The sequence below is a fragment of the Leucoraja erinacea genome, chromosome 12, assembly GCF_028641065.1.
Source record: "Leucoraja erinacea ecotype New England chromosome 12, Leri_hhj_1, whole genome shotgun sequence".
NCBI lineage: Eukaryota > Metazoa > Chordata > Chondrichthyes > Rajiformes > Rajidae > Leucoraja > Leucoraja erinaceus.
Window position 1 is genome coordinate 3,225,568 of NC_073388.1, and position 22,357 is coordinate 3,247,924.

Below are 22,357 nucleotides of genomic sequence, written 5' to 3' on the forward strand. Positions count from 1 at the left end.
GAAAATGTCTTTTATTTCTCTTAATGTTTAAGAAAGTTATGGGCTTTAGACTGTCCTCGATCACAGCTTTTGTGTTAAGTCAATGGAAAAGCAATAGGGAACAAGATGCTAATTTCCGAGTATGAAAATGGCCATAACTTTTTTAATACTGAAGATATGAAAGTGAATTAGGTGACAAATTAAACTTTGTTTTATGCTTTATCTGATGGGATCAATTACAGACTTGATTTTTAAAATCTCAAAATGTTGTAACATTGCTACGTTCTCCCCACGACCTGCGTGGGTTTTCTCCGGGTGCTCCGGTTTCCTCCCGCACTCCAAAAATGTGCAGGTTTGTAGATTAATTAGCTTCAATAAAATTATTAATTGTCCCTAGTGTGTAGGGTAGTGCTCGTGTGGTTACTGGTCAGCGCAGACTCGGTGCGCCAAAGGGCCTGTTTCCGCATTGTATCTCAAAGCCTAAAGTAAACTAGGGCTGCTCTGTGGTACAGCTGTTAGAAATGGTGTCTCACAGCGCCAGAGACACAGGTTCAATCCTGACCTCAGGTGCTGTCTGTATGGCGTTTGCACGTTCTTCCTGTGACCTGCGTGGGTTTCCTCTGGGTGCTCTGGCTTCCCCACTACATCCTAAAGATGTGTGGGTTTGTGGTTAATTGGCCCTCTGTAAATTGTCCTTAGTGTGTCGGGCGTGAATGAGTAACTGGGATCACAATAGAACTCGCATGAACAGGTGATCGACGGTCGGCATGGACTTGGTGGGCCGAAGGGCCTGATTCCATGCTATATTTTCGAGACAAACGCTAAACCAGATACATGGATGGGAAAGATTTGAGGGCTAATTGCAGGAGATTGGGACATCTCATGTAAGCCAGCCAATGCTCTGCCCTTGAAGATATTTTACAGCAGAGAATGCTGGATGGGCCGAAGGGTCTCCTCCTGCCTCCATTCCCTATGGCCTGATTCACGCAGCTATCTGGGACAGCAGGGATAAATAATTGAGTCGGCACTGAGAGTAAAACGTCACTCAGCGGCAACCCAAACGCACGAGGAAAGACGACAAGGCCAGCTGACTGCGGAATGACCTTGTGATTCATTAAAAGATTGCAACAGAAAATTGTTGCATGTTTGCTTGCCTGGAAAGGAAATATTGCCATTGATCTGTGTTTTAAATGAGATCGCAAATCTTGTCTAAAAATAGAACTCAGCGTGCAAGGCTTGTAATTAGTTACCATGGTGTTCTATAAAGTCACTCGCCCATCTGTGCAAGCTGAACCAGTCAATGATTATATTGGACACATTTGTCATGCTGACAGACTTTCAAACTGGTGGTGTCAGGTTGTAGATATAAGGAACTGCAGATACTGGCACAGTAAACCCTCGTTTTAATGGACTGATGGGGATGGGGGGGGGATGGTATCTGTTATTAACTCAGCGGGTCAGAGAGCATCTCTCGGTAAAAGGCGTAGGTGACGTTTCGGGTCCAGACAGACTGAAGAGTGGTCTCGACCCGAACCCTTTTCTCCATTGATGCTGCCTGACCCACGGAGTTAATGGGCCTGTCCCACTTAGGAGATTTTTCAGGCAGCTGTCAGAGTGGAACACACATGCACACACACACATCAACACACGCACACACACACACATCAACACACACACACATCAACACACACACACACACACACACACACGCACACATCAACACACGCACGCACACATCAACACATGAATGCTAACATGCCATTTGCTTTGTAGGGAGAAGGCAGGCACGGGTTATTGATAGGGGACGATCAGCCATGATCACAATGAATGGCGGTGCTGGCTCGAAGGGCTGAATGGCCTCCTCCTGCACCTATTGTCTATGTTTCAATGTTTCTATGCAATACTCCATGAACGGGGAATGAAACGGTTGGCAACCGGTAGATCCAGCGGGGCCTTGGCGGACTGAGCGGCAGAGTTTGGCGAAGTGGTCGCCGGATCTACGCTCGCAGTGGGTGATGTATAGGATGCAGTGGGGGGGGGGGGGGGGGGATGGGGGTCGTGTCTCAGCAGGACCCGGCTCACCTGCAGCGCTAAAGGTTTCCACCGCACGTTCTTCAGGAGGGCGGGGGCAGAGGTCAGCATGTTCTGCGGCCGTTTTTTCAAAGTCAGGATCACCCCGCTGGGATCTTCCCTCAGCGTGTTGACGAGGTTCTTCAATTGCCATCCCACCTGCGGCCGAGAAACAGGAGAGAGAGACCCATTACAGTCGTTGAGTCACAAGGAACCGAGGGCCACAGTCGTAGAATGAAGGGGAGGTCGTTTAAGACGGAGGTGAGAAAAAAACGTTTTCACCCAGAGAGTTGTGAATTGATGGAATTCCCTGCCACAGAGGGCAGTGGTCGGCATGCCTACACACAGGTTGATGAGGAGTTCTCAGGTGGAATGACTTGCCTCAAAGGCCATGCACACACACATGCCTGATGTTGCAGCTATCTGTGCACCTGGGCTATAAGACAACATTCCCCTGGTTCAGGCTTAAAGATCAAAGGCAGCAGTGAATGAGTGAATAAGAGGGAACTGCAGATGCTGGAGAATCGAAGGTTACACAGAAAAGCTGGAGAAACTCAGCGGGTGCAGCAGCATCTATGGAGCGAAGGAAATAGGCAACGTTTCGGGGGCCGAATCCCTTGGGAAATAGGTAACGTTTCGGGCCGAAACCCAAGGGTTTCGGCCCGAAACGTTGCCTATTTCCTTCGCTCCATAGATGCTGCTGCACCCGCTGAGTTTCTCCAGCTTTTCTGTGTAACCAGTGAATGAGTGAATGTATCCAGGTTGTGAAGTTGCATTAACGCCTGCTGCCTGCAGGAATTAAAAAGTTCAATTTCTTTCATCCAACATTTTTAATCTTGAAAATGACTACTTTACGCTTAACGTTTGCAGGGTTCTCCAACCCATCAAAGGCTCGTTCAGTCACAGCTGTATAAGCAGCCAAGGATTCATATAACAGCTTTCAGCGTTAATAAGAGAAGCATGTTTCCATGGCAACGGAGGCAGCACACATAAAGGACGACTGATTTCTCACTTGTCACTTCAATGCTGCCTTTTGGAATCCTCCATGTATAAAATCACAGAACAATCGCTATCTTGTTACGTCAGCAAACTCTGGCACCCAGCCAGCAAAATACTCATGTACTTCTGGGACAATTCTGTTCATTATCTTCCGATGGTTTACTTCCACAGTGGATGCATACAACTACAACCAACCACTGCTGGAAATGAAACAACACTTCTAACAGAAACATGACTGGTTAACATTTAGTTTGGCAAAGGCCCTTCATTGGCACAAGCCTTGATCAAGAACTTTTTGTTTGAAGAGTTTACTTGTTTGTCCATATTGGGCATTATAAACAATTTACTGTCATGTTATTATCACTGTGCTGATAGACTGCTCATATTGATGCTAATCAAAATGCTAATATAACCGCAGGAAATGCTACACTTGTCGCTTTACCTCCCCCCTCGACTCCATCCAAGGACCCAAGCAGTCTTTCCAGGTGAGGCAGAGGTTCACCTGCACCTCCTCCAACTTCATCTATTGCATCCGCTGCTCTAGGTGTCAACTACTCTACATCGGTGAGACCAAGCGCAGGCTTGGCGATCGCTTCGCCCAACACCTCCGCACAGGTTCACAATAACCAACCTGATCTCCCGGTGGCCCAGCACTTCAACTCCCCCTCCCATTCCGAATCCCACCTTTCTGTCCTGGGCCTCCTCCACGGCCAGAGTGAGTCCCACCGCAAATTGGAGGAGCAGCACCTCATATTTCACTTGGGCAGTTTACACCCCAGCGGTATGAACATTGACTTCTCCAATTTCAGGTAGTCCTTGCTTTCTCCCTCCTTCCCCTCCTCCTTCCCAGCTCTCCCACAGCCCACTGTCTCCGCCTCTCCCTTTCTTCTTCCCATCCCTCCCACCCCACATCAGTCTGAAGAAGGGTCTCGACCCGAAACATCACCAATTCCTTCGCTCCATAGATGCTGCCTCACCCATGTAACCATATAACCATATAACAATTACAGCACGGAAACAGGCCATCTCGACCCTTCTAGTCCGTGCCGAACACGTAATCTCCCCTAGTCCCATCTACCTGCGCTCAGACCATAACCCTCCATACCTTTCCCGTCCATATAACTATCCAATTTATTTTTAAATGATAAAAACAAACCTGCCTCCACCACCTTCACTGGAAGCTCATTCCACACAGCTACCACTCTCTGAGTAAAGAAGTTCCCCCTCATGTTACCCCTAAACTTCTGTCCCTTAATTCTCAAGTCATGTCCCCTTGTTTGAATCTTCCCTACTCTCAGTGGGAAAAGCTTATCCACGTCAACTCTGTCTATCCCTCTCATCATTTTAAAGACCTCTATCAAGTCCCCCCTTAACCTTCTGCGCTCCAAAGAATAAAGCCCTAACTTGTTCAACCTTTCTCTGTAACTTAGTTGCTGAAACCCAGGCAACACCCGCTGAGTTTCTCCAGCATTTTTGTCTACCTTCGATTTTTCCAGCATCTGCAGTTCTTTCTTATTATTGCTAATGTTACTGGACACATTTTATTTATTCTGTTTACATTTCAGGTTGACACAATTTGTACTTTCACTACACATTTCCCATGGAGTTCCTCACAGTGAGTTGGAGGGTCTCTTATTTAACATCGATGTCACAGGCAATGAGAAACCAGTGGTTATACAGCAGCTGAACAATTTGATTTCCATTTGTATCATATTCTAATATCTTCCCAAAGGTTTTTGTCATTGAATTCCATCGTTGGCGCAATGAATTTTCCCTGTGTGTTTAAGAAAGAACTGCAGATGCTGGAAAAAAGAGCTGGATAGGGCTCTTAAAAATAGCGGAGTCAGGGGATATGGGGAGAAAGCAGGAACGGGGTACTGATTGGGGATGATCAGCCATGATCACATTGAATGGCGGTGCAGGCTCGAAGGGCCGAATGGCCTCCTCCTGCACCTATTGTCTATTGACTTGATTGTATGTATCAGTACGAAACGTGTGGGGAGGGGGGAGAAGCGGGAGGGGCCGGGATGCGACTGGTCATAGAAACATAGAAACATTCAGACAATAGCCTTGATTGTATGTATCGGTAGGAAACGTGTGGGGAAGTGGGGATGGGGAGAAGAGGGAGTGGCCGGGATGCGACTGGTTCTTGATTATGCTGCTGCTGGCCTTGAGGCACAGATGGAGTCAATGGAAGGGAGGTTGGTTGGTATGATGGCCTGGGCTGCGTCCACAATTTGCTACAATATCTTGTGGACTGTGAGGTGAGGTGAGATGTAGATGGAGTCAATGGCCACAGACCAGACATTTGATGCAGATGGTAACTTCTGCCATTTAGCAATACCCTAGTGAAGGGAGTGGAGATTAGGGGTATTGGGGAATGGTGGACAGTTTGGGAATTGGAACAATGCTGTAATTGGCCTCCAGCAAGGGGTGGTTTTGTAAACAGGCTACGGATTGGTAGTATTTATGGTTTGGCATGATCCCGGGACTTTGCCAAAAAATATGTGAATGACAACTCACTGGTAGATTTTCGAACAGAAAAATAAATTTCCGATGCAATCACGTGTCACTGGCCCGCGATAGTATTCCACGGCTAAATTTCAGTTCCTGTGATATGAATAAGATGAATTTCAAAGGCAGAGTACCAAGTGTTGTTGCTCCAACATAATGTGTTTATCGCAGTCACTTGAGAATTATTTTTAGAATGGGGCGGCACGGTGGCGCAGCAGTAGAGTTGCTGCCTCACAGCGCCAGAGACCCGGGTTCCATCCTGGCCATGGGTGCTGCCTGTACGGAGTTTGTACGTTTTCACTTTGACCACGTGGGTTTCCACCCGATGCTCCGGTTTCCTTCCACACTCCAAAGACGTACAAGTTTGTAGGTTAATTAACCAGTAAAATTGTAAATTCTCCCTAATGTGAAGGACGGTGCTGTTGTACGGAGTTATCGCTGGTCGGCGCGGACTCAGTGGGACAAAGGGCCCATTTCTGCCCTGTACCACTAAAGTCTAAAGTGGTGGATCTTGTGTTTGTAATCAGTACGTTTGTGTTGTGGAAACGGACTGCTAATAGCCCTGTCCAAGGTACGAGTTCATTCCAAGAGTTCTCCCGAGTTTGCCCTGATTCAAACTCTGAGATTTACGGTAATGGCCGCTCCTCGGTACTCGGGGCTCTCGTGGACATTTATCAACGTGTTGAAAAATCTTCACGAGTTTTCCCGAGCTTACCTGCCGTTAGCGAGTCTTCCCGAGTACCTGCTGTTAGCGTTACGAGCCGCTAAGAGACGTCCCAGAGCTCCGACGTACCCGCTACGTTCATTCTCCGTGCTTACCACGAGTTTGATTTTTATTTTAACTCGGGAGAGCTCTTGGAATGAACTCGTACCGTGGGACAGGGCCATAAAAAGGAAATGGCGGTAGTTCCAATTACAGCTCTGGTTTGTAATTTGCAAGGAGACCTTTCCAAAACCAGTTCCTCTTTGTACTTGATTCTCACGTGTGTTACGACACATACAGAGACAATTGGACAGGTACATGGCCAGGACAGGTGTAGAGGGATATGGGCCCGATGCGGGCAAGTACAGATGGGACATGGGCAAGTTCAGTTTAGTATATGTTTAGTTTATTGTCACGTGTAAGGCTCAGTTCTGGGACCCCAGCTATTTACGATATATATTAATGATCTGGACGAGGGAATTGAATGCAACATCTCCAAGTTTGCGGATGACACTAAGCTGGGGGCAGTGTTAGCTGTGAGGAGGATGCTAGGAGACTGCAAAGTGACTTGGATAGACTGGGTGAGTGGGCAAATGCATGGCAGATGCAGTATAATGTGGGTAAATGTGAGGTTATCCACTTTGGTGGCAAAAACAGGAAAGTAGATTATTATCAGAATGGTGGCCGATTAGGAAAGGGGGAGATGCAATGAGACCTGGGTGTCCTGGTACACCATTCATTAAAAGTAGGCATGCAGGTGCAGCAGGCAGCGAAGAAATCGAATGGTATGTTAGCATTCATAGCAAAAGGATTTGAGTATAGGAGCAGGGAGGTTCTACTGCAGTTGTACAGGGTCTTGGTGAGACCACACCTGGAGTATTGCGTACAGTTTTGGTCTCCTAATCTGAGGAAAGACATTCTTGCCATAGAGGGAGTGCAGAGAAGGTTCACCCAGACTGATTCCTGGGATGTCAGGACTTTCATATGAAGAAAGACTGGATAGCCTTGGTTTGTACTCGCTAGAATTTAGAAGATTGAGGGGGGATCTTATAGAAACTTACAAAATTCTTAAGGGGTAGGACAGGCTAGATGCAGGAAGATTGTTGGGGAAGTCCAGAACAAGGGGTCACAGTTTAAGGATAAGGGGGAAGTCTTTTAGGTCCGAGATGAGGAAAACTTTTTTCACACAGAGAGTGGTGAATCTGTGGAATTCTCTCCCACAGAAGGTAGTTGAGGCCAGTTCATTGGCTTTATTTAAGAGGGAGTTAGCTGTGGCCCTTGTGGCTAATGGGATCAGGGGGTATGGAGAGAAGGCAGGTACAGGATACTGAGTTGGATGATCAGCCCAGCCATGATCATATTGAATGGCGGTGCAGGCTCGAAGGGCCGAATGGCCTACTCCTGCACCTAATTTCTATGTTTCCATGTACCGAGGTGCGGTGGAAAGCTTTTGTTTTGTGTTAACCAGTCAGCGGAAAGGCAATATGTGATTACAATCGATCCATTCACAATGTGTAGCTGGGCTGAAGGGCCTGTGTCCACGCTGTGTGGCTCTAGGACATGTCTTGCGCACACTCAGCCTGCGCCTCCATATGTTTATCTCTTTGTGGATCGCAGCTGATAAATTAGGAGCGCTTTCATTTAGCAGTTTTGCAATAAGACGTCTGTGTTTTCAATAAAATGAAAGGAAATGATCAGGGTGCTTCTCCGGGGAATTGCTTTTTAATGCTAAGCATATTATGCACCGGGCACGCACTTAATTCCTGAGTGTGTAGAACCACCACCGCTGGCAAACAATCTGCCATCTTACTACAGGCCTCTGGGCCCGGCTGCAGCCAGCCCGGAATAATGTGAATAGTCAATAGACAATGGGTGCAGGAGTAGGCCATTCGGCCCTTCGAGCCAGCACCGCAGGGCAGTGATGGCAATAGACACAAAATATAACGTCATTAATAAATTGAAAATGGTGCTGTGAACTGGATCTGAATGTGTTCTCATTTATAATGCAATGCCGTACAGGAATATTTATTCATGGGGAAATGAAAAAAAAACAGGCAATTATTTCCAAAACAAATTCAGTTTCGCTTACAGCCACGAGCAAGAATTGATAGATTTACCACTGATGTTTTCTCCATGTAAATATGTCGCTGTGTTTTATGGCAGGAGCAAATTAAAATGTGGATTATTGCCGTACATAATTATGTGCAGGAAATAAAGGTTCATATATAATGGAAATGTGAAAGATTTTTATACATACAGATTCATATATCACAAATGGGGATTGACAGATTCTTGATTAGTACGTGTGTCAGGGGTTATGGGGAGAAGGCAGGAGAATGGAGTTTGGGGGGGGGAGAGATAGATCAGCCACGATTGAATGGCGGACTGGACTTGATGGGCCGAATGGCCTAATTCACCTCCGAGAACCTATGACCTTATCTGTGTGAGGTGGAGGCACAAGGAACTGCAGATGTTGGAATCTTGAGCAAAATAAAGTGCTGGAAGAACTCAGTGGGTCGGGCAGCATCTGCGGAGGGAGTGGGCAGATGACATTTTGGGTCGGTGCCTTTTGCAGTGGGGGAGAGGGGGAGAAAGCTGAGAAATTTGAGATAGGCAAATAAACAGGCCCTTCAGCCCAATTTGACCACCCTGACCAACATGCCCCACCTGCCTGCCTTTGGTCCACATCCAACCAAACCTATCCTATCCATGTACCTGTCCAAATGCTTTTTAAACTTGGTGTTAGTAACTGCTTCAACTACCTCCTCTGGAAGCGTGCAGGAAGGAACTGCAGATGCTGGTTTAAACCGAAGATAGACACAAAATGCTGGAGTAACTCAGCGGGACAGGCAGCATCTCTGGAGAGAAGGAATGGGTGACGTTTCGGGTCGAGACATCCTCTGGAGGCTTGTTCCAAACACCCTCCGACCTCCGTGTGAAAACGTTACCCCTCAGGTTCCTATTAAATCTTCCACACCCCTCACCCTCACCCCATGTCCTCTGGTTCTTGACTCCCCTACTCTGGGTAAAAGACTACTTCCTTCATGATCTTGTACACCTCTATAAGATCACACCGCATCTAGCTGTGCTCCAAGGAATAGAGTCCTAGCCTGCCGAACCTCTCCCTATAGACAATAGATAATAGGTGCAGGAGTAGGCCATTCGGCCCTACAAGCCAACAACCGATCTAGTACTCTAGCACTGGCTATGTCTAGCTCTGGCCCTCGAGTCCTGGCAACATCTTTGTTAAATCGTCTCATCTTCTTTACTGTTTAACACGTGGCCACTCAAAAAAGTCCCCTTGCCCCACCCTTCAACACTTTGACCAGAAACCTTAATTCTGTTTTTCTTCCTTGTCATTTGTGCAGGATAAGTACTTTATAATAAGCTGTTGGTTTTTATGTTAGACCTTTGTGATCTGTAATTTCATGGCGGTTCTCCTCCCAGCTGGGTTTTGTGGCGGGCTAATTTGAGGAATGACATCCTTGTGTTTGAGGCAGTGCAGCGTAGGTTCACGAGATTGATCCCTGGGATGGCGGGACTGTCATATGAGGAAAGATTGAAAAGACTAGACTTGTATTCACTGGAGTTTAGAAGGATGAGAGGGTATCTTGTAGGAACATATGAAATTATAAAAGGACTGGACAAGCTAGATGCAGGAAAAATGTTCCCAATGTTGGGCGAGTCCAGAACCAGGGGCCACAGTCTTAGAATAAAGGGGAGGCCATTTAAGACTGAGGTGAGAAAATACTTTTTCACCCAGAGAGTTGTGAATTTGTGGAATTCCCTGCCACAGAGGGCAGTGGAGGCCAAGTCACTGGATGGATTTAAGAGAGAGTTAGATAGAGCTCTAGGGGCTAGTGGAATCAAGGGATATGGGGAGAAGGCACGCACGGGTTATTGATTGGGGACATGATGATCACAATGAATGATGGTGCTGGCTCGAAGGGCCGAATGGCCTCCTCCTGCACCTATTTTCTATGTTTCTATGCTGCAGTTAAAACTGATCCAACAATGGAACCAGATGCCGCAACGCTGCCAGAAAGAGGAAGAGCTGAACACAGAATGCGCGTGCGTGGGTCATTAAAAGTTTCAGCGAGGCCCATTAGCCGGACTCAATCCTTGGAGAAATAGCATTTGCCCGGAAAAATTTGATTGGGGAGACATGTGAAAATGCCATTAGCCGGATTAAATCTGGAAAAATGGAACATGGAACATGGAACTTGGAACTTTCAGAGAACAGGGCAAGGTTCTGCAGTGGTACATTGCATGGATTAGTGGAGGCTATTTGGGCATTGCAGTAGGCTTTTTCATGTGCCAATGGTGGCTCCCACTGCCCCACACATCGGTTTGTTGTACAAGGTCTGCAGTGGTACATGGATTATCCAGCCGTGGGCATTGCTTGTGCATTGTCACCCTTGCCACAGGTTGTTGTACATGTAGCCCCCGCTTGTGCATTGTCACCCTTGACCACCCGACCCCGGCTCGCAGTCGGCCGGGACATCTCCAGTTCAGCCGGCGCTCATCAGCGCCTGCTGCTGGGATGTGCCCCATCTTGGTGGAAATAGGGACAGTAACTTGTCTGTTCTTCTCATCTGGAAGCCAGATTCAGTTAGTGTTGTTTCCAATGGTGTGACACTGCTTAGGGGGCTCTTGCGGGATTTTATCTGTCTAGGAGGGGGCACGTGTTTGGGTAATGGCGGCCAACATGTCCCATCTACACTAGTCCCACTTGGCTGCGCTTGGTCCATATCCCTCCAAACCTGTCCTGTCCATGTACCTGTCCAACTGCTTCTTAAACGCTGGGATAGTCCCAGCCTCAACAACTTCCTCTTGCAGCTTGTTCCATACACCCACCACCCTGTGTGAAAAAGTAACCCCTCGAATTCCTATTAAATCTTTTCCCCTTCACCTTGAACCTATGTTCTCTGGCTCTTGATCCCCCTACTCTGGGTAAAAGACATCTACCCAATTTATTTCTCTCATGATGTTGTATACCTCTATAAGATCTCCCCTCATCCTCCATTGCTCCATGGAATAGAGACCCAGCCTACTCAACCTCTCCCTATAGCTCACACCCTCTAGTCCTGGCAACATCCTCGTAAAACTTGGCATTAAACTTGACTCGCTGAGTTACTCCAGCATTTTGTGTCTATCGAGTTAAACTAATCCCCTCTGCCCTCGATTCTTTGCACATCCGTGTACCGTTGAGGAAGGACATTCTCGCTATTGAGGGAGTGCAGCGTAGGTTTACAAGGTTAATTCCCGGGATGGCGGGACTGTCATATGTTGAAAGAATGGAGCGGCTGGGGTTGTACACTCTGGAGTTTAGAAGGATGAGAAGTTATCTTATTGAAACATATAAGAGTATTAAGGGTTTGGACACGCTAGAGGCTGGGAACATGTTCCCGATGTTGGGGGAGACCAGAACCAGGGGCCACACAGTTTAAGAATAAGGGGTAAACCATTTAGAACAGAGATGAAGAAACACTTTTTCACACAGAGAGTTGTGAGTCTGTGGAATTCTCTGCCTCAGAGGGCGGTGGAGGCCGGTTCTCTGGATGCTTTCAAGAGAGAGCTAGATAGGGCTCTTAAAAATAGGGGATGTCAGGGGATATGGGGAGAAGGCAGGAACGGGGTACTGATTGGGGATGATCAGCCATGATCACAGTGAATGGCGGTGCTGGCTCGATGGGCCGAATGGCCTGCCTCCGCCTGGAGGCAGATACAATGGGTTTTCTGAGGATTCCGGACAGGTAGTCAATAGATACCACCACCCCCAGCAATGTGTTCCCATCACGAAATGGTCCTGTGCAACAAAACCTGCCCCGCTCATCTCCTTTAAAGTTTGTCCCTCTCACAAACATACCTCCTCCAATCATTGACATTACCACCCTGGGGAAAAGGTTCTGACTGATCCCCCCCCCAAAAAACTGCACCATCGAGATGCACTATGCTCTGTTGTGGACAGATTGGTGAAAATGAATTGTAACTCCATCCTGGTATCTGGAGATGATCAGGATAGTTGAAGGCAAACTGAATACGAAAATCACTATATGAATTATGAATATTGATTTCTCTAACTTCGTAACCCTCGCTTTCCCGCTCTCTCTCCACCCCTCCCCCATCCTAGGTCTCCGACCAGTCTGACCGTCCTCCTGATTCTATTTTATTTTTAAATAATAATTAAAAATAAAAATTTTAATTAAAAGTTATCTGCAACTGCCTCGTTGTCACCTTCTCCAACCCAACAATGATCTATCCTACATTGATCCTCTTCCCCTTTGATATCTCGTTTTGACACCTTATACTTCCATATTTCTGTTTCTCCATCTCCCCTGACTCCCAGTCCAAAGATGGGTCTTGACCCGAAACATCACCCATTCCTTCTATCCAGAGATTCTGCCTGGTTACACAAAAAAGCTGGAGAAACTCAGCGGGTGCAGCAGCATCTATGGAGCGAAGGAAATAGGCAACGTTTCGGGCCGAAACCCTTCTTCAGACGAATTCTCCCAATTTTGTTAGTCCTTGCTGTCTCCTCCCCTTCCTCAGCCCCCCTGCTGTCTCCTCCCATCCCCCAGCCTTCGGGCTCCTCCTCCTTTTCCCTTTCTTGTCCCCACCCCACCCCCGCCCCCGATCAGTCTGAAGAAGGGTTTCGGCCCGAAACGTTGCCTATTTCCTTCGCTCCATAGATGCTGCTGCACCCGCTGAGTTTCTCCAGCTTTTTTGTGTAACCTTGTATCACCCATTCCTTCTGTCCAGAGATGCTGATGCCTGGGTCAGCTGAGTTACTCCAGCATTTTGTGTCCATCCTATATTCATTATATCCAATGAAATCAGATCACACCTTTTTTTAAAAACACCACAGAGTCATGGAGTGATACAGCGTGGAAACAGGCCCTTCAGCCCAACTTGCCCACACTGGCCAACATATCCCACCTGCCCCAATTTGGCCCATATCCCTCCAAATCTGTCCTATCCATATTATTTAAGAAGGAACTGCAGATGCTGGAAAATCGAAGGTACACAAAAAAGCTGGAGAAACTCAGCGGGTGCAGCAGCATCTATGGAGCGAAGGAAATAGGCAACGTTTCGGCCCGAAACGTTGCCTATTTCCTTCGCTCCATAGATGCTGCTGCACCCGCTGAGTTTCTCCAGCTTTTTTGTGTACCTGTCCTATCCATATACTTGTCTAACTCTTTCTTAAACATTGCGATAGTCCCAGCCTCAACTACCTCTTCCGGCAGCTCGTTCTATACAATCACTACTCTTTGTGTGAAAAACGTTACCCCTCAGATTCCTATTAAATCTTTTCCCCTTCATCTTAAAATTCACCAATGGAAGTTGAATCACCACAGTTGACCAGGAACATCAATTTATCTTCATTTCAAATGAATGTCAATGACTACTAAAGCACAGATCTTGTCTTGAGTTTAGGCTGCTTACCACAGTTTGGTGGTTGACTTGAATGACTTCATCCCCTGCGTGAATCTTCTTGCACTGGTCTGCGGGAGACTGATACAGAGAAAGACAGAGTTAGATTTAGCTCTTCGGGCAAACGGAATCAAGGGATATGGGGAGAAAGCAGGAACGGGGTACTGATTTTGGATGATCAGCCATGATCATGTTGAATGGCGGTGCTGGCTCGAACGGGCTGAATGGCCTACTCCTGCACCTATTCTCTATTCTCTATGTTTCTTTGTTTCTATGAGAGTGTGGATTAACATAATACACTCTCCCGATCGAAATATGGATGCATTGTTGGGGTTATGGGGTTCAGTTTTGGCCACCTATCTGTGGGAAGGAGTCATTAAGCTGGAAAGGGCGCAGGGCAGACTTAATGAGGATGTTGCCAGGACACGAAGGGCTGAGCTGTAGAGTGAGGTGGGACAGGCTAGGACTTTAAGTAAGTAGATTAAGGGCCTGTCCCACCAGCATGCGACTGCATGCGGCAAGCGCGACCTAACGTGGTCGCTTGAGCCGTACGGCCTCGCGGGGCCGGTCCCACTTCGATCGCCGGAGCCGTATGGAGTTGTGTGGAGCTGGTCCCGATATCGCGCGGGGCTCCGAAAAACTGACACTGTCCAAAGATTCCGCGCAGCAACGGCCTGCCGGCCCGCAGCCGCATTGAGGTCGTACGCACCGCCTCGATGGGCGTGCACAGCGTCTTGACGCCGTACGCAGCGTCTCGACCTAGCGCGAACTTCCCGCGGACTTCGCTCGAACTTCACGTCAACTCGTACGGGATCACTCGACCTCCGCGCGGCCCCCGCTTCCGGTTTGGTCGTGTTTGCCGCATGCAGTCGCATGCTCGTGGGACAGGCCCTTAAGTTTATTGGCCAAGGATTCACATACAAGGAATTTGCCTTGGTGCTCCGCCCACAAGTAACACCATGACATACAGTGACAGTTACTCATGACTCATAAAACACTAAACATTAATAATAATAAAACATTAATGATAAAACACCATTGATCAAGCGTGTGAACCAACAAAATACCAGATCAAAGTCAAGGGGTGATCTTATAGAGGTGTATAAAAACATGAGAAGAATAGATTGGTTGAATGCACGGAGTCTTTTACCCAGACTTGGGGAATCCCAGCCACAAGTGACAATAAAGTATCTATTCCGTCATTCATTCACAACCAAAGGACCTAGTTGTACGGCAAGAAGGGCAAGATTCAATATGAACCTGAGAGGCTACTTTTCCCACAGTAGATGGAAGGACCTGTCAGACTAGGTAGTTGAGGCATTTAGAAGACACTTGGACAGGTTCATGGATAAGAAAGGTTCAAAGGGATATGGGCCAGACACAGGCAAATGGGACGGGTTTATATGGGGCATCCTGGGCCATGGATTTGGGTCGATTTCCATGCTGTTTAACTCTATGGAGAGGGATTTCTTTAGCCAGAGGGTGGTGAATCTGTGGAATTCATTGTCACAGACAGCTGTGGAGGCCAAGTCATTGGGTATGACAGATTCTTGATTGGAGAAGGCAGGAGAATGGGGTTCGGAGGGAGAGGTGGATTAGCCACAATTGAGTGGCAGAGCAGACTCGATCAACCAAATGGTATCGTTCTGCTCCAGTGACGGACGGACACAATGGATAACAGACACGAGACTGACAATATTCTCAATCAGCAACCTGTGAATGGTTAACGAAAGGAAACTATAGATCTAACAAGCAGTTTCGTTGGTTGCAATGAGAGAAAGAGTGTTTTATTGTAATTTGTCCAAAAATGGGCCAATGAAATTCCTATACTTAATATTCTCTTAGACAGCCACAAAGTGCTTTTGAAAAAGTAATCTTAAAGCTTCAGGCCCCATTAGATAATATAACACAAGAGTACATTATTAGTCTGAAACTCCAAACATTACAGTCTGAAGAAGGGTCTTGACCCGAAACGTCGCCCATTCCTTCTCCCCACAGATGCTGCCTGTCCCGCTGAGTTACTCCAGCATTCTGTGCCTGCCTTTACAATCCTCAAAGCAGGATGCCTGTCGCACAATGACAAAACAAAATATATAGTCTGTAGGGTTCTCCTCCCAATGATTAGGTTGGCCTGGAGACGCAAGAAACCACACGAGCAAAACACAAAGTGCTGGAGGAACTCAGTGGGTCAGGCAGCCTCCGTGGAGGGAAATGGACAGGTGAATGTTTGTGGGTGGAGGTCCTTCTTCAGACTGAAGAGATTGGCGTAATGAGCTTCTGGGTTGTGGAGGTAGCCTTATTGTTAAAATAGTGTGCACAATTCACAACTGCGCGTGCAAAAGTGAAAAGCACAAAGCCATTCGCTGAGAAGGACATTTAAATTTTCTGGACTTGGTCATTGTTCTGCGGGATATGTTATTTTTTTTGTTATACTCTGTAGAACAGAGTTAAGGCAGAGATTACACAAAAAAGCTGGAGAAACTCAGCGGGTGCAGCAGCATCTATGGAGCGAAGGAAATAGGCAACGTTTCGGGCCGAAACCCTTCTTCAGACTGATCGGGGGCGGCCCCCGCCCCCGATCAGTCTGAAGAAGGGTTTCAGCCCGAAACGTTGCCTATTTCCTTCGCTCCATAGATGCTGCTGCACCCGCTGATTTTCTCCAGCTTTTTTGTGTAACCTTCGATTCTCCAGCATCTGCAGTTCCCTCTTAAACACAGAGTTAAGGCAGAGATTGGTAGATTAGTCATGGAGTCAGAGTCGTACAGTGTGGAAACAGGCCCTTCGGCCCAACTTACACACACTGACCAACATGTCCCATCCACACTAGTCCCACCTGCCTGCGTTTGGCCCATTTCCCTCTAAACCTGTCCTATCCATGTACCTGTCTAACTGTTTCTCAAAAGTTGTAATATTACCTGCCTCAACTACCTCCTCCAGCAGCTCGTTCCACACACCCACCACCCTTTGTGTTAAAGTTGCCCCTCAAGTTCCTCTCTAACCTTGAACCTATGTCCTTGATCCTTGATTAGTACGGGTGTCAGGGATTATGTGGAGAAGGCAGGAGAATGGGGTTGAGAGGGAAAGATAGATCAGCCATGATTGAATAGCGGAGTAGGCTTGATGAGCCAAATGGCCTCATTCTGCTCCTATGTCTTGTGAACAAAAGCCTCTCGACAGATTTAACAGCTCTTTGCCTACTTTAGTGAGGTCGTTTTGAGTGACGCCAAGAGGCTGACAAATGCGGCAACTGGTGACTGAGAAACACATCTATATTTAATGAGCAGTTTGCACTCAATCTGTCAAGCTAGGAGCATCTCTCATTTACAAGCGACGGCAGTGGAACAAGCCGGTCGAGAAATGAATCAAAACGAAAAACAAGAGGGAAAGTTCAAAGGCAATTGGCAGCTCAGTTGAAAACAAAATGAACAGGGAATGGTAAAGGTCACAGAAGAACAAACAGCGCGACCTGGAATCTTCAAAGCAAAACTGAGACGGTGGAATGAACAGGTTGGAATTCTACAGCACAGGAACAAGATCTTCGGCCCACTATGTCCGTGCCGAACATGCCTAGCTAAAACTAGCCTCCTCTACCTACAAGTGATACATGCATAACCATGCACCTCGCTACAAGCATCCAAGAAGCATCTATCACATCTGCATCCAGCACCATCCAAGCGGAACTCCGAGCCGCTGAGAATGTTCTTCCGTTCCGACGTCGGAATTCCATCATCCCGGCGAGAGGGCCTGAACATCGGGCCGCCCGGAGCGGCGACTACGGAGAGCTCAACGCTCCCGACCACGGGGGAACAGTGAGGAAGATGACTGGACTTTATTGCCTTCATGTTAATGAAGGATGTTCATGATAAATCCTATCGTGTGTCGTGTTCTTTTTATTCATATAACTCCCATCTCACTGCACCAATTAGTGCATGTGACAATACATGTAACTTGAGCTTGGACAAGCACCCACCACTCTGTCTAACCATACACCCCCTTTAAACGTTGCACCTCTCATCTGGTCTTTGATATCTCCCCCGTGGGGAGAGAGGTCCCCACTATCTTCCCTCACCATGACACAATGAAACACAAACACAATGAAGTCACCCCAATAATACACCGCTGACCAAGACACTGGGGCGATACAGTGGCGCAGCGGGTAGAGCTGCTGCCTCGCAGTGCCCAAGGCCCGGCTTCCATCCCGACCTCGGGTGCTGTCCGCGCGGAGTTTGCACGTTCTCCATGAGCGCGTGTTTTTCCCCCCCGAGTGCTCAGAACAGTCTAGCTTATTGTCACGTGTACTGAAGTACAGACACACGCGTTTTGTTGCGTGCCATCCACTCAGTGGAGAGACTATACATGATTACAATGGAGTTCTCCACAGTGTACAGGGACAGGATAAAGGGAACAACGTTCACTGCTAGATAAAGTACAGCAACGTCCGAACAAAGATAGCCTGTTTGGCTCCAATCAGGTAGATGGGAGCTCAATGATTGGATGATTCAGTTGCCTGATCGGGAAGAAACTGTCCCCGAATCTGGAGGTGTGCGTTTTCACACTTCTGTACCTCTTGCCCGATGGGAGAGGGGAGAAGAGGGAGTGGCCGGAGGAGACTGGTCCTTGATTATGCTGCTGGCTGGTAGATGGGTCAAAATAAATGGCCTCTAATGTGTTGGTTGGGGACCTATTTAGAATGCAGCGAGATGGAAAAAAATGTGCTTTTAACATTGGGTTAGTATAAATGAGTAGTTGACGGTCGGCAGCTTGTTGGTGGGCCGAAGGGCCTGCTTCTGTTCTCTGAATAGCATTTCCAGCATCAAGACATCCATTCAAATAAAACACCAGGTATTATATAGGTAAGTCACAAGAATATTCTTCAGATCGAGAACAATTCCCCACTGGAGTACAAGTTCTTTGAAGGGGAGATTGATGCTGGAGATGGAATAAATTGCTAGGGAACTGGATTTGAGTGTGGGGATAAGATTAGATATCTCGTGCGCTATGAAGCAGTGGTCCAAATCTCATGAAACATCTGGCTTTAGACTTCTAGAGATACAGCATGGAAACAGTTCCCTCTGGCCCATTCAGTCCGTGCCGACTTGTGATCACAGCACTATCCTACACACTAGGAACAATTTACGATTTACAGAAGACAATTAACCCTGTGCGTGCTGGGAGTGTGGGGGAAAACTGGAGCTCCTGGGGAAAACCACACGGGGAGAACGTACAGACTCCGTGCGGACAGCACCCGTGGTCAGGATTGAACCTGGGTCTCTGGCGCTGTGAGGCGGGATCTTTACCGCTGCGCCACTGTGCCGCCGCTGGCTTGCTATAGATGACATGGTGTCAGGATTAGCTTCACGCCAAAACAAATGAGCTCGCGGGATGATCGGGCTGTAAACTGCATCGCCACTTTTCATTTCACTGCACATCCCGTGTGTGTATGTGACGAATAGACTTGACTTGACTAGCAGCACTGTTTTGTTCAGGGCGAAGTCCACGCTCCTCCACGCCACTCCAAACTCCTCCACACCACTCCATGTGCCCGTCCCGTGCTACCAACGCGCTACCCACATGCTAGCAGGTCGCATAAATGGCGTGCAAAGGACAGCCAAGTTGGACAGGCCCTTTAGACTTAGCTCTTAGGGCTGAAGGAATCAAGGGGTATGGGGAAAAAGCAGGAATGGGGCTACTGATTTTAGATGATCAGTCATGATCATATTAAATGTAAACAGAAATTGCTGGAGGAACTCAGCGGGTGAGGCAGCATCTATGGAGCGAAGGAATAGGTGACGTTTCGGGTCGAGACCCGAAGGGTCTCGCCCCGAAACGTCACCTATTCCTTCGAAGAAGGGTCTCGACCCGAAACGTCACCTATTCCTTCGAAGAAGGGTCTCTCGACCCGAAACGTCCATAGATGCTGCCTCACCCGCTGAGTTCCCCCAGCATTTTCGTCTACCTTCGATTTTTCCAGCATCTGCAGTTCCTTCTTAAACAAATGTCTTTTAAATGCTGTTAATAGTGTCACTACCTTGTAGAGTATCCGTCACAATGACTGACAGACAGTCTGTCACTCACATCCTGGGGGAATCGAGCCTTTGGCAGAGGTGAGAACACAAGTACATTTGTCACATCACTTGTTCTGTATTTTCTGTCAATCATTAAAAGCAAAGATAGTTTAAGATTGTTGCCGTGACTAATATATTTTTTATCATTGGCTTTGTTTTAATTCGCCCCGACTCAACTGAGCTCAGCACCCACCGAATATCCGCAGATCGGAATGGGCAAAGGTCTCCCAGGAAGGATAAGTAAAAATAAATAGAACAAAGTAATGTTGTCTATTAATGGCAGAGTGAGAAACAGCACCTCATATTCCGCTTGCTAAACAAAAATGCTGGAGGAACTCAGCGGGTGAGGCAGCATCTATGGAGAGAAGGAATAGGCCACGTTTTGGGTCGCGACCCTTCTTCAGACTGATCCAGCATTTTTGTCTACCTTCGATTTTTCCAGCATCTGCAGTTCTTTCTTAATCATATTCCGCTTGTGTAGCCTTCAACCCGACTGTATGCAGATTGAAGATAGACACAAAATGCTGGAATAACTCAACGGGACAGGCGGCATCTCCGGAGAGAAGAAATAGGGGACGTTTCATCTTCTCGACTTGAAACGTTGCCCATCCCCAGAGATGCTGCCTGTCCCCCTGAGTTATTTCAGCATGTTGCATCTATCTTTGGTGTAAACCAGCAGTTCCTTCCTACACATCTCAATGAGGTGACTCCAGGCAGCAACAGACATTGGAGAACAGGACGTTTTTGCACCTGCTCTGTCTGGGAAACAGTTTTTTGCTCTGGTCAGTGGAAGAGTTTTCAGTCTGCTGATCACTGCAGATTTTCAGCCATCATTCTGAACGCACACTGCTGAATTGGCAGGTATGTATTCTGCAGAGAGCAGTGTGATCTATTTCAAGCGCTGCGTTCTATTTTAGGAACTGGGTTCTATTCCAAGACACACGTATATTTGAGACACAGAATCCAATTTGAGCTCTTGCATTCTATTTTAAAGCATTACAATCTAATTCAATAATAATCATCTTTGACTGCTGTGTTTACACAAGACACTGAAGACAGAAACAAAGGCAGACACACAATGCTGGAGAAACTCAGCGGGCGAGGCAGCATCTCTGGAGAGAAGGAATGGGCGACGTTTCGGGTCGACGTCCCAGTCTGAAGAAGGGTCTCGACCCGAAACGTTGCCAGTTCCTTTTCTCCCGAGATGCTGCCTCACCCACTGAGTTGCTCCAGCATTTTGTGTCTACCTTCGATTTACCAGCCCTGCATTATGCTCATAGCAAGAGACCACTCATTTGTATCAGGTCACCCTTTAGTTTAGGTTAGAGATACAGCGTGGAAACAGGCCCTTTGAGAATACCGAAATACTGGGGGCTGCTCGCTACCGTGCGTCACTGCCTACGCCACCACGTTTACCACGCGCCATGCACGTGTAATGCACGCAATGCGTGCGTCGTGCGCGTAACGCGTAAATGATGTCACGTAAATAACACACAAATAACGCCCAAGTGGGACAGGCCCTTAGAGACAATTTGACATTGATACCAAGCCAATGAACCTACAAACCAGTACGTCTTTGGAGTGTGGGAGGAAACCGGAGAAAACCCACGTTGTAACAAAGTCAAAGCCTTTTAGTTTAGTCTAGTTTGGTTTAGAGATACAGTGCGGAAACAGGCTCTTCGGCCCAACGAGTCCGTGCTGACCAGCGACCCCCGCACACTAACACTAATCTACACTAGGGACAATTTAAAAAACTTTTATACCATTTTTTATAGCAAGCCAATGAACCTACACACCTGTACGTCATTGGAGCGTGGGAGGAAACCGAAGATCTCAGAGAAAGCCCACGCAGGTCACGGGGAGGAAGTACAAGCTCTGTACAGGCAGCGCCCATAATCGGTCCGAACCTGGGTCTCTGGCGCTGTGAGGCAGCAACTCTACCGCTGCGCCATCGTGCCGCCATTTTTGTTGCATGCTGACCAGTCAGCAGAGAGACAAAACAGGTCAGCCATGATCATATTGAATGGCGGTGCAGGCTCGAAGGGCCGAATGGCCTACTCCTGCACCCATTTTCTATGTTTCTATGTCAACTGCTGCCACTGAGCATTTAAAGGCAGGTCTGGGATTGGGACATGTTGCAGGGGGCTGGATCATATGCTGGGATCAACCTCTCAACACAATAGTGCCTTACTACTGGGTAAACTTAAGCCAGACACCCTTGGGACCTGATGGGTGCTGATCCACGGAGATGACACCCAATGTAAAGAGACGCCTCCTATACGCCCACCCCTCGGCTTGCCAAATCAGAGCGCAGTGGCACGGTGGCGCAGTGGTAGAGTTGCTGACTGACAGTGCCAGAGACCCGGGTTCCATCCTGACAAACGTTCCTTCCCGGGTTGAAGCAGCCGCTCCTGTAGTCTGGTGCCTCTTGTGGTCCGGCATCTGTTCATGTTGTTAGGACCATTCGGCCCATCGAGTCTACTCTGCCATTCAATCATGGCTGATCTATCTCCTAACCCCATTCTCACTGCCTTCTCCCCATAACCCCCAGCACCCGTACTAATCAAGAATCTCCACCTTAAAAATATCCATT

The 22,357-nt window shown here is 47.7% G+C and overlaps 1 protein-coding gene across 1 annotated transcript in view; it reads right to left on the reverse strand.

Moving 5' to 3' along the window:
• The window catches only part of si:ch211-26b3.4 (connector enhancer of kinase suppressor of ras 2), a 370,819-nt gene that overhangs the window by 157,203 nt on the left and 191,259 nt on the right, over window positions 1–22,357 (reverse strand). Inside the window, exons 8-9 of the mRNA XM_055643472.1 lie at window positions 13,712–13,780; window positions 2,062–2,208 (exon numbers count right to left, since the gene is read on the reverse strand). Of these exons, the coding sequence (XP_055499447.1) occupies window positions 2,062–2,208; window positions 13,712–13,780 (216 nt within the window). The remainder of the gene's footprint in view (window positions 1–2,061; window positions 2,209–13,711; window positions 13,781–22,357) is intronic.